General features: G+C 30.7%; 2 protein-coding genes across 4 annotated transcripts; one reads left to right on the top strand and one right to left on the bottom strand.

Moving 5' to 3' along the window:
• Positions 1-6,117: 6,117 nt before the first annotated feature.
• LOC123014131 (oxysterol-binding protein-related protein 11) lies at positions 6,118-8,977 on the top strand. 3 transcript variants are annotated; one of them, XM_044413040.1, is made up of 5 exons: positions 6,118-6,413; positions 6,466-6,513; positions 6,621-6,956; positions 7,000-7,262; positions 8,770-8,977. In XM_044413040.1, the coding sequence occupies exons 2-5, from the start codon at positions 6,511-6,513 to the stop codon at positions 8,813-8,815; spliced, it is 648 nt and encodes a 215-aa protein (XP_044268975.1). In that variant the 5' UTR covers positions 6,118-6,413; positions 6,466-6,510; the 3' UTR covers positions 8,816-8,977. The 3 variants fall into 3 exon arrangements, with proteins under 3 accessions (XP_044268975.1, XP_044268973.1, XP_044268974.1); XM_044413038.1 differs by lacking the exon at positions 6,466-6,513 and having other exon boundaries at positions 6,119-6,413; positions 8,770-8,975; XM_044413039.1 differs by having other exon boundaries at positions 6,391-6,513; positions 8,770-8,976.
• LOC123014132 (U1 small nuclear ribonucleoprotein A) lies at positions 8,917-10,024 on the bottom strand. The gene is made up of 3 exons (XM_044413041.1): positions 9,574-10,024; positions 9,233-9,480; positions 8,917-9,182 (listed from the first exon to the last, which is right to left on the bottom strand). The coding sequence occupies exons 1-3, from the start codon at positions 9,808-9,810 to the stop codon at positions 9,023-9,025; spliced, it is 645 nt and encodes a 214-aa protein (XP_044268976.1). The 5' UTR covers positions 9,811-10,024; the 3' UTR covers positions 8,917-9,022.
• Positions 10,025-13,374: the final 3,350 nt, after the last annotated feature.

The raw sequence follows: 13,374 nt of genomic DNA, 5'->3' as shown, positions 1-13,374 counted from the left end.
GTTACATTTATTACGCATAAAGAAGCCAGGACGTGATAAAAGCGGTCAAGTGACTAAGGGTTATCACTGTAATGCAGCTATTCTGAATCGTAAATAAAAACCAAATGATTTGCGTTGGTAAAAATCCAGATAACCAGTGTAAAATATGTCTCACAAAATATCCATTCATAATAGCAGTGAACTTTCATAGGACAAAGTGATATTAGGAAATAATAATCAGAGTTATTAAATTTATAGGGGCATATTTTTTTCATTTTGTTGATGATTATTTCTATTTATGATCCATTCAAATCTAGAGTAGTTCATTTTATATCACGGATCACTTAAAATGTATTGACTGAGTCTCTGATTCTCAGAACACTTAAACATTGCATTGAGATTAGAATCGTTATAATGCGAAAAAATTGCTGCCCAATTTATTATCATAATTACGAGGGGCACTAGAAAAGTAATCTACCTAGCAGTGAAACAAAAGAGGTATAATTTTATTTTTTAATATAATCCCCCCCATACATCAATACACTTGCGCCATTTTTCCTCCAGTAAAAGTTTATTTTTATAAAAAATGTTTTCTCTTGACTCTCAAAAAATTCGTCGTCAGCTACTTTTAGGCCATCATCAGAGTCAAAACGGCGTCTTTGAAATTTTTTCTTTAGTATTCGAAAAAGATAAGAGAGATGGAACCAAATCCAAACTATAGGGAGGATGGTCTGTCTTAACGAAGCTGCGAAATTGGCATCGTAATTGTTTCGGCTAAAATTTTATTGTGTAATGTGATAGAGTACCATCCTTATAGACGGCATTCATTCTCTCACGGATTGTTTTCGGTTAATGGCCCTCTTTTGTCAAAAATTTTATGGCACTGCGTTACTACAAATTTTTGAGTTACTCATTTTTCCTCACATTTCTCTTTATAAATTGAAAACTAATTATCATAATTAAATCAAATTTTGCAGGTAATGTTAGAATACATACACTATTTGGATAAATTATGCTTGTGCGTTTCAATTGTTTTTTTCATGGCTAGGTAGATTACTTTTCTAGTGCCCCTCGTATAATAAACTACGTCAATAACTGTTTGTAGAGATATGTTCTAGTTATTACTGGGTTTTAGCACTTATTGTGAGAATTTTAAAACGACTTTTCGCACACTAAATAGAGTGATATAAACTCTTCATATAAAATTTACACACAACTTTGTTGTAAACACAAAACTGAATGAGGACGAGCAGAATGTTGAATAAAGAGCAGGCTACAAAAGTGGCGACTGAAGCTCAAGATTGTGGAATTAAAACGTCTGATCGTATAAACAGGTGTAATTATTTTTTAAATTTCTAATTAACTAGAAGAAACAGAAGCAAAAAAATAAAGACCAGTCTTTTAGCTAGAAAAGATTTTCAAACATCAGCTTTAGGAAATTACGAACATGTTTACAGTAAAATTCGTATAGTGGGAGAAAAAGTGTTCTGGTCTTTGCAGAAAGAGCACTTGCAGTACCATTTAAACTGAAATTAATTTATGTTGTAATTTATGTTAGTTTAACGGAATATTTATCACAGTTAGAAAGGGAAAAACGTGGAAAGTTTTGTCTGATTGGTAAATCTTTTTTTTTTGGCTTCTTTTTAGTTTCATAAGTATAGCTATTTTCAAAGACAATACACTTTGAATTAGCACTCAGTTTTATTCTTTGTATCTTTTATAGTAGTAATAGTATACCTATTTTGTTATTAATATATGGCTCATTCTTTTAGAACACTGCGTGTTGGTACTATGTTTTTTCTATAGCATTGTCTAATAAATTCAAGTGAAATACTGAACTGTATGAATAAAACAGAGTATAATATTGTGGTTGTGTGTAGTATTGCTTTGAAGTCTCACGCGAAAGCTTCTACCACAAAGATGGAGGCGCCCTGATGATGATAATTCATACAGTACTCTTATTCAAAACATTTTTTTAAATCCACGGATAGTTTTATCTTACCTTAATATTTGCTTAGGATATATTTAAGCAAACAGTATGTTATTTACTTTACCAAGCAATCACAGATATTTACTTACATATGTTTCTTGATTTTGACATGTGTGGTTATAAAAGTATACGTTATCTTTTAAGACCATCACTTTATAAATTTCGAATAAATTTACAAATAAAGTGTCAATAATCGATAAGATTGTGAAGATGATTTATTTTATCTGAAGGTTCAATGATAAAAAGCTGTTTAAACATATATGTGATAGGTAAGTATAGTAAAATCAAAATTTTTGCAAAAATCGAACAGCCTCTTATGTTAAGATTTATCAGGAAGTGACACTTATTTTTTACATAATGTACCTACGTAACAACAATTACATATTTTATCTTTTATCGACAAGAGTGAAAACTGATAACTTTACGTTTTTTTAACATCTGTTACCTTTTTAGTTTTAATTAAATAGACCAGCAAATGTTGCTCTAATTTGCGATGTTTAGCAAATAAGTAAAATTTAGAAAGTTGTTGCTTACTCTCCAGCGATTTCACTGCATGAATAAGGATATGTGAGAGCTTTTTCAGATAAAAAAGGCGAATTGTAGATAAACAGTGAGTAGTAGAAATTAGTAGATACCTCCAAAAAAATTATAATAAGTATGTGGGATGGTGCGAAAGTGAACCGAAAGTGACACTTCCTAATTTGTTTGGCCTAAAAGCCTGAGCAAGGAATTACAAAAATTCGCGTATTTATTCATATCATATAACTATAAACAAGTGGACCTTTTCGACCAGATGTGAGAGGGAACCATCAACGACTACCAGTTTTCAGGTATAATACTGCAGACATTTTGTGGTGACTGTCGCGGTCATAAATCATTTTTAACAGTCGGATCTCTGAAAGTTGGGTCTTGCATTTCTATTATTTTTTAATTTTGCAAACAAACAGATGGATATCAAAGAGTATGAATTATTCATGTGCAGGATTTAATGAGTCATCGAAATCTGTTCAAATTTTATTGCATTTTCTAACCACTATACCTAATAATTGTGCCTATTAAAACTGAAAAACCTTAATTATCAAAAAAAGACAATAAAAAATTTTAGTTGTCGTGACAAGCTCAAATGAAAATGCGCCTGTAACTGTTCAAACAGCATAAACCCACCGCTGTGCGGGTACTCTTTTCATTTTTTCCAAGATTTATATGTTCAACTATTTTGTCTGGCTTATGCCTTTGTTTGTGTGCCTTTATGGTCTCTGTAAAATATGTTTTTGCGTCCGTCGTGGCCGCAAGCCTCTTCAGAAGGCATGTGGACATTATGTGCCCACTGGAACGATAAAGTTATTTAAATTTAGTAATAATTGTCCCTAAAATTGTGAATAAGCAGTTTTCCTAAAAAGTAAGAAATTACCTCAAAGACAAAACAATAAACAAAAAAATATTATTTGTTTTTTTTTAATGGAAAAATTTTCATTTATGGCTTTTTAATACCTACGAGTATTACCATACACATTTTTCGATACTAAATAGACAATGGGTTATATATAGTTTGTAACTTTCTCTGACTTTGGTTCAAATAATCTTTTAGCTTTGTCATTGGGATGGTATGTTAGGTAGGTACCACGTTTTTTAAAATTAAAAGCCGCATGGCAAGTTATAACAAAAATGAAAACATGAAATGTAAGTTTCAAAGCGCTCTGCATGGTTTCACTTTTAATAGAGATGGTAAAATAAATTATTTATGATAATTCAACAGAAGAACGATAAAAAATAGGGACATTTTGATTCAAAAGTATACTAAATATATCTTCATGGATGAAGAATCCAAGTAAATTATATACCAGTTGAATAAAAAGTATGGAGCAAACGTTTTTTGCTTAACGTATTTATTTTTTGGAAGAACCAATTGATGACGGTTAGTGGATTACAGTACGTTTTATCAACAAATGAGCAAGAATAAAAATTTTCGAAATTTTGTTTTGTTTTTGAGTCCTGTAATTTTTTTTAATGGCAACCCACTATAAAACCTTTTTTTACAGAGGCTTTGATCTAACTGGGATCTCCTATCAGTTGCTACTTTGACAAAAACAAATCGTAAAATTTCAAAATAAAACAAAATGTCAATCTCAAAAAAAGGTCACATTTTTTCAGCAATAGGCAAATGATTTAAAAAAAACCGCTTGCTTCCAACTTTTTCTTAGTTATTTATGTGTTAAGAGCATAATCAAGAGATGGGTCCAGGACATTATTTAAAGCTCAACCGAAGGAAGTACTGTTATTTTTGTTATTTTTATTTACCGAAGGTCATTATCGACAGTTAGGTACATATAAAGTCTGTTTTTTCTTTAAATGGAAATTGCCAAGTTAAAATTTTGGTGAAAAAATTGGTAGCAGATTGTCTCCATAGCTACAAATTTTGTTTGCTCTTTGTTTTTGTCCCTAGAAATTTTGTTAAAAAATTATGGTTATGTTTTCAAATTGAGGTGTTGTCAAAATTTTGACTTTTATGAATCTTGTGTGCCTGTTTGCTTTTTGAAAGCGCTATAATTGAATACCTGAGGACAGACATCATTACCTAAGGTCTAAAGACAAAATTCAGTGCTAATAATTTTGATAGAAACACACCGCAAGTAAGTACAATGTTGTGGACAAAAATGAGGTTTTTGCTATAAAAACTTTGAAGAAAAAGGATCTATATACAGAAAAAAGTTATTTAGCAAAAGATACAAGTAGGTATTATAATGATTGGCAATACATTTTGTGTACTATATTGAAATGAACTCAAAGTTCATGCATTTTATAAATTTTTCTTCAGCTTTAGTTTCACATTTGTTACTTTTTCAACTCATTCCTCAAAAACGATACACAAGACACTAATTTAATTGCGTTCTTTCCGAGGTTCTTTCTCATTCATGTTTATTTTGTATTCTTTTCATTTTTTTGCTAAAAATTGAGAAACCTGCATTACAAATTGCGTCTACATTTTAACGGGCCCTTTTTCTAACTTCCTGCTTGCGAACTATTCGTTTCCAAATTTCTAAAAACTGTTAGCGGTACTGAATTTGTTCCTTTTTTGTTGTTTCGTCCCTAAATTTTCTAAGACAAATTTTTGTATTGACGTTTGATGACATTGTTTTCAAATTAATTCAAAAAATCGACATTGCCAACTTCCTTTGCTAAAATTACCATGAATAAATTTACTAGTGGTGCCAACGTTAAAAATATTTGGCATTTCCATTTAAAAAAAAAATAGACTTTACTTACCCGTGGTATTGTACAATAAACGTTTTATTTTATTTTGGTTCTTAAAACATTCTAAAAGTACCTACGTACTGTTTTTTTTTTCGATTACGCGTTTATAACCTGCATTATGATTCCAAAATATAATGAAAGTTAATATGGATTTTAAAAGCAAAATTTAGCGATTCATAGAAAATGCTGCAACCAACAATACACTAGTGATTTTTGTGCGTACACACTACACAATTCTTTACAATACAGGATGTTTCACACAACTTTACGAGGCTTACGCCTAATGTACGCACCCAAATATACAAAAGTCACAAAACACTGGATACAAAAAATACACTTCTAACTATTTAATTTTTGGAAACCCATGACAGTAGTTGTCACACTAATTACTTTTTCATTAATAGTCATAAACTGCAGTTTTTCAGAAACAATTATCAGTTGTTCTATCAAGAGACGACATGAATATGATTCTAGTTTATCTATCTTAATCACTAACTAACTAAAAACGTTGTAATTTTTTAAAGGGTGAACAAACTAGAGCTTATGCAATTTTTCAAAATTTGTAATCGAGTTCGTATCGGAATATGTATTATTAATTGCATCTTACAGGTGCAGGCCTCGTAAAATTACGTGAAACACCCTGTATAGCATTAGAACATTACTTTTGTTTTTTGCACTTTATTCTCGAGACAAAATATCTTCCTGTGTATAAAATTAAGAAAACATTACACTTCTTCATTAAAAAAGTAAATTATAAAGTATCACAGTCACTATTACATATTGTAGTATTTTGTAGGTTTACTTAACTGTTTTTATAAATTTTCTTTTTTACTTCCTGGTTTGTGCTTGATTCCAGTTTTTGGGTGCTTCCCAAGTTCAAGGTCGATGCGGACGATCCCATCCCATTTTACAATGTTTCCTAATATTCTCAGCACCGAGCAGTGTTACCTAATCCACCTGTATTGCTCACCCTACGATTTTCCCTAATATACTGTAAAAGTTCCCATTTACTATAAAATTTGATTTACATAATAACCACCTGTCGATTTTTACATTTCTCCAATATTTCTACTAATTTTCATAAAAATATACTTGAAAATTTTCCATTTCCAAGTTCGTTTTTGACATTTGAAGTTTCTAGGTTATAAACATTTTTGACGGCTTGATGACGGCCAACAACAAATTGGTTGAGGTTAGAACAATTTATTTTTAAATAATATTACTTATTTACACTAAATTCTCAGTAAATGCAGTTACAAAAAACTCAATGGATGTTATAGAGCAAACTTATGGTAAACAACGAACAAGATACCTTATCTCCAGTTTACTAAAACAATATTTTATTAATAGTTATGCATAATCAAAGTGTACCAAATAAATATTTTTCCGTTTTTTACAGTCAGTTATGGACTTGCACACCAAACAGAGGCAATTCTCAGGTCAACTGTACAAATACACTAATGTAATGAAAGGCTGGCAGTATCGGTACTTTACAGTGGATGCAAATGCGGGGCTTTTGCATTACTACCTGTGCGAAGGGGAAAAACCAGATGGAAGTGTCCCTCGAGGCTCAGTTCACTTAGCAGGAGCTGTGATTTGCCCCAGTGACGAGGACTCGAAAACTTTTACAGTGAATTGTGCTTCAGGAAACATGCTGAAACTCAGAGCTGCTGATGCCAGGGCGCGCCAGGAGTGGGTCAACGGGCTAAGGGCTGTGGCAGAATCACACACCAAGGTACAGAAATGAGATTCGTGACAACTAATAAAACAATTTTTAGGCAATCAGCGCAAACAGCCCTCCTTTGCCCCCCAGAGAACACCTAGCAGTATTGGACGCCATGGGTTGTGTGCGAACACAATTAGCACAAACTGAACAAGCAGATTTGGCTTTGTGTCGGGCGATTGAATCAGCCGGAAGCAACTTTTTTGTTGATCCTAATTTACTTCTGTTAAAAGCAACTTCAGCAGCGTCATTGCATTGTTTAACTCAGTGTATGAATATTTTGCAGAGGAATCAGCATGCTCAACAAGCAAGGACTGGGTTTGTAATTGATGATGATTAATATTGTTTTTCCTTTAGGCAATATTTAAATGTTTTTACACATTTCAATGCTTGTTTAAGTTGTATTAAGTAATAATTGATTTTAATGTGATTTGTAACATTGTGATAATGAATTAACGGCTAAAGTGACACGAAAGAGGAACATCAAAAGAAGTAACTGTAATTTAGTAGTTTAGAAACTACGTTTGGTCATAACTAAGGCTTGGATTATATGCACGAAAAAATCGTAAAATATGCGCATATATATGCACATATTTTCACAAAAATATGCACAAAATATTAAGAAATATGCTCCAATGGATGCCAAATATGCATCGATATGTAAAATTTTGAACAATAAAAAGTCAACGTATTTATTTTTTGAAAAAACTAATTGATGAATTATAAAGTTCTATAAAAATGTGATGTTTTATCAAAAATAAAATTTTTCGAAATTTTTGTTATTTACGTTTTTGTGTTTTACAAAAAAATTTTTTTTTTTAAATGGGAACCCACCAAAAAAAAGCATTTTTTTCATGAAGGTTATGATCTAAGGGATTACAACTACCTACTTTGTATTAAATTATTTTTTTACATACAGGTGCGCCAGAACTCGCGCCCCAGAGAAAATTTTCAAGTAAGGTAAGATACCAAGAACATGGAAAAAAATTTTAAACATTTTTTCCATGTTCCTGGTACCTTATATGACCTTTTTCTCTGGGACGCGAGTTCTGGCGCACCTGTATATCGCAATTTAGACAGCAAAAATCGAATAACTCAAAAACAAAATTTTGTTCTTAAAATAAGATCATTTTTTATATTACTTTAATGTATATTAATTATTATTTTTTGGAAACAAATGATTTAAAAAAAACCGCTTGGTTCAATACAATTTAAAAAGGAAACACTGAGTTTGGCTTACGAATTACCGGTTGTTTTCTCTTTACAATATTTTGCAATCGGATCATTTTTCATAAACTGTCCAATTTTTAACTTGAACTGAAATTTTTAATCGGAAATTAGTGATTTGACGGAAATATGCACAAATATGCAATATTTCCTAAAATATGCAACAAGTTGCCAAAATATGCATTTTTTATTTGGCTTATTTTAATTAAAAAAACATTAGATATGCATAGAAAACTTACAATTTTGTTGATATACTTAATAACAAATATGCATTTTGCATATAATCCGAGCCTTAGTCATAACTTTTCCTTCGCTTACCTGTTAAAATACATAGCTTTGAGAATTTTTCATTTAAGTTCTTACTTTGTGCCACATCTTGATTCCATTAGAATTTGTAAATATTTTAAATTAACTGTAAGCTCTAGAACATAGACATAGTGATACAAAGAAAGTAGTTTGTATTAAGGAAATTATATCATACATATAATCTGGTTTTATTTTAAATGATTTGTGACACCACGAATTTTTTCCCATTTTAGATTTATCTTTTACGTAAAGGTGAAATATTACTTTATAAGCACTAAATATTTCTTTTTAGGAAGTGTGGAATAACAAAACGTTATAAATTTCATAAAAAAGTCTGACGTGGCAATACGACCAAGACACATGGGGAAACTTTAAAACTTAAAAAGATTAAATATATCCAAGAAGTGGTCATCTAAAGTTGTCACCGAAAAAAATTAAGAACAAAACTGAAAAATTGTTATTCATCTTACATATCAACCATTACAAAAATGATTGATAAATGACCAAATTGTTTTCTTATAATTATTTATATAACATATGTAGTCTTATTTCTTTGCAAAGGATATTTTCATGGCATGCGTGGGTGTAATCTTAAATCCTTGCAAAGCGTCTTTTGCAGCCCCTGATTGCAACTCATTTTCAAACTCTACAAAAGCAATATCATGTCTATTTGGCACAAGACGCACTTCCTTAAATCCAGGGAATCTGTAAGAATCGTGTAAGAATATTTGAAACAAAATTTAACGTAAACTTACTGATTGAATAGCATAGACAACATCATCTCGCTTGTCTCATCAGGTAGATTCGTAAGGAAAAGAATTTGGTTTGGTGGTTGTTCAGCATTACTTCCTCCTGGAATTCTGTTGGGATCCTTGTTCTTCTTCTTTTTCTTAGGCGCTTCATCTTCCTTGGAAGGTGGAGGGCGGATTTTCTTTGGTCTTTCCTGGAAAGTACCCTTCATTTTCGAAATAACGTCAGAATCTGTTTTGGCGTATTGAATTCGCTGAAACAGGGGAGTTAGTTAAGGTTGTGCCTAGTGCAATGCACAATAATTACATTTATAAAATATTTTTGAAATTGTTAACGTAATACTCACCATTGGTTTGTCGTAAAATGGAAATCCCTGCATGGAACGTAAAGCGTTGGTCGAGCTTTGAATTTCCTTGAAAATCACGAAAGCTTGTCCCCGCATTTTGAGGGTTTTGAGGGCTACGATGTCCAATATTTGTCCAAATTGGGAAAATATTGCGTATAAGGATTTTTTCAGTTCTTCTTTTTTGATTTTCTCGTTTAGGTTGTTGATGTAGATTGTATTATTTGGTCGAATATCCATGGTTGGAGGTTAGACCACTTTATGATGCTAGTTTTTAGAATTATTCAAAGTTTGGTATATAAATCTTAACGGATTAGCACGAGTTATTGGAATTAAACTTCTTTAGTTCAATTCGTCTTGTACTACGGTCAAAATTATGGAAAAATCACAAACGTTTCGACGCCGACACTTGGAATTCAAACGCCAAACTTTGTACAATAAACTAGTGGAATCTTTTAAATTGAATTTAGATGTCTCCACATCTAAACTTTAGATGGTCGGCTGTAAAAATGGCGTCAATAAACTTCCTGCTTGCTATTACACCGACATCTACCTATAAAATCTGTCACTTATTTTCAATATTGTTGGTTGCATAATAGTAAAATCCATTTTCTAATAAAGTTGTCTAAAGAAAAATACAAACAAGAAAGATATTGTTTTAAATATTATAATAAAAAAAACAAATTCAAATTTTTGTACAAAATAAAGTGATTCCATTTAATAAAATTAAAATTTCTGTAATTCAAGGTATTTCAAATAATTTTACGGGACCAGCGCCTGTAAAATGCAATCAGTACATTTGCAGGATTAAAAAATTAAAAAATGCAGCTATTAAAAAATTGCAGTCTTCTGTAGTTTGTATATCCCATAATAGTATATTAAAGAACAAGTTTTATAAGGGTTGATTTGGTGTACGAATCCCAAGTTAAAAAACGAGCCGTAGGCGAGTTTTCTATATGGGATGAGTGCGCCAATGCCATTATAAAACGAGTATTTTATGCAATTTTTCTAATTTGCCCCCACTTTTTTTCTTATATTAATTAAAAAAATATATATTTTTGTCGCCTAGACAATTTTATTAGTCGGTATCGGTTGGTAACACTCGGCGCCCACCCGTTTTTTTGAGTCATTTCTGCCGTCTGTCATTAAAAATAAAATTTACAAATTATTAGTTATTAGTGTTACAACATAATAATAATAAATAAAATATGAGAAACAGAATTTAGTTTGCACTCCGCCCGAAATTCGCGAAATTGTCGAAGCAACAACGCAAAATTTGTTACCTGACAAGTCAGAAGCGCGCATCCAAAAACTAAATAACCCTAAATTCATTAAAGTACAGTGTGCTTTTATAGATAGCCATAAACGACTCCTACTGGAGACGTTAATAAACGTATTATAAACGCAAATTAGAAAAAAATCTTAAATGTAGAGGAAAGAGTGGAAATTGACGAAGATAAATAATACTCCTAATATCAAATAAAAAAAATAAATATCGTACTTTTGTTAAATGTTCAAAATACTTATCAGATAACGCAATTAAGTATCCACCAAAAAATCAATTATACGTAATACAACAAATACAAAAACAAAAAAATTAAACTACATTTTTAAAATTGTCTTCAACTTGCCCCTTAGGTAGAGCAAGCTGATGAACATATAGAGGCAAGTTGTCGATTACAAAGAAAAGTCGCAAAAAAAGCATTTTTTCCTTCGTGTAGGGTATAGGTAGTATACCTACAATACTTCATGCCGTCACCGATTACATCGGAAGCACTGAATAATCCAATTCTTTGACGGAGGTTCAGAATAAGATATACCACAACTTGGACAATGGTCATTGTTTACTTCATCTACAATCTGCATTTCACGGGATAAACAAGATGTTTCTTCAGAAAATATATTTTGTTTTACTTTACAGTTCTTTTTATTTTGATTATTTTTCTCTCTTCTTTGTGCCCGGATAATTTTTGGTGTTGGCCCGTGATCTGTAGATAATTTTTTGATGATAGATTTGGTTTTGGATTACAAATTCGTAGACGAGCTTTCTGTATTTCACAGTAGTCAGACCAAAAGCTTTTGTATTTAATTTTTTTAAATAGGTAATTGACTAATTCTGTTTTATTAAATTCGCATTAAATGTCTGCTTAAATCGACCGCCATTTACAGGCAAAAAATCATTTACAGATCTCAGGCCAATGCCAAAAATTAAACGGGCATGGAGAGAATAAAAGGAAGCGGCAAGAGGCATCAGTACTGATATCGCCGCCAGTTAAAACAGAACTTGAGTTAAGAGAGAAAAATAATAAACATAAATGGAAGTGTAAAGCAAAACAAAATACTTATTTGTCGAAGAAAAGTTTTCTTTATCTAATGATGTCATTGATGTCCATTGTTTAGGTTGTGGTATATCCTATTTCACTGAACCTTCGTCACAGGATTATTAGATTCAGTTTCTCAATGTAATTGCTGGTGGCATGAAGACTGTACCTAGCTATGAAGAGAAAAATGCATTTGCAACTTTTGTTTATAATCGTTAACATGAATGAATGAATTCATTTTAATTTTTGTATCTATATTTTTGTTGTATTACGTATAATTGTTTTTGTGTTGATAACATGGATACTTAGTTGCGTTAACTTACAAGTTTTTAACATTTAAAAAAGTACGATATCTGTTTTTTATTTGATTTCCCTTATTGTCATCAATTTGCCCCACTCACCCCTATTCTTATCCATTCAAACAAAATGTAAAAGTTTTCAAGTAACATTACTCTACGTTATACCTATTAGCTGTTATTCTTTCTTTTTATTTTGGTTTTAAGTATTTGTTATACGTTCTAGTTTGTGTGAATAACAAATTAATGTACCCAGAGAAATAAATTATCAATGACTAATTTTCTAAAATTAATGAAAAATAATATGAATCGTGTTTCTTTAACGTTTTTTTTATGTGGCTTAAGGTTGATTCTATATGGATTATCCCTGATCTATTATAGACATATCTCATTTATAAAGTTCTTAGCAAAATTAATTGTGTGTATAAAACGTAAAACTAAGTTACAGGGTCAAACTGTTACCCCTTAAAAAAGTTTTAAATATCCATTTCAAAAACTTTATCTTTAATGGACAAAAATTATTAAATTATTAACTAAAAAAAAAAACAAGAGAAAAGGTATAAAGTTTTTGGTTGATAAATTTGCCAATTTATTAAATAAATTTAAAATGCCTATTTTAAATCGGTGATTGTACAGAAAATAGAGCACCTCAGTTATTTAAGGCATGAATATAAGAAAGTAGTTTTAAAACTCTTGAAGAGTATGATAAGTATGAAGATTTGTACAAAATTGTTTTCTTCAAGTTGCTCCATCAGTGGGATGTTATGGTCCATAAAATTAAGAAGTTTTAATTTTATTAATGATGGTCATTAATTTTTCGCCATGTAAACCTCTCCTTCTTAATTTTCGTTATTATTCAGCACAAGAACGTTTTTTAAATCTTTTTACCTAGTATGTAACAAATTAAAAGTGATTCTTCTTTAATTAATCTACGAATAAATTATTTACCTATTTTTTAATACTTTATTTGTGTAATGTGTACTGCTATCAGTACACAAAAGTTTTTAAAATCTGTTTTATAGGAAATAATAATTACAATTTTTACCTACTTCTTGTTGGATCTTCGTGGTATAAATGGTATATATGGTGGGAATAACAATGAACACAAATACAACTTAAACCCAACACATCATCAAACTTTTATTTTAACATGTAAATTGTGTTTGTGTTTATAATTACAACCTTGC

The sequence above is a fragment of the Tribolium madens genome, unplaced genomic scaffold (genome assembly GCF_015345945.1).
Source record: "Tribolium madens isolate multiple individuals breed KSU strain unplaced genomic scaffold, Tmad_KSU_1.1 Scaffold_97;HRSCAF=244;Tcas5.2_LG3a, whole genome shotgun sequence".
NCBI classification, from domain to species: domain Eukaryota; kingdom Metazoa; phylum Arthropoda; class Insecta; order Coleoptera; family Tenebrionidae; genus Tribolium; species Tribolium madens.
This window is presented reverse-complemented; position numbering and strand designations above follow the sequence as displayed.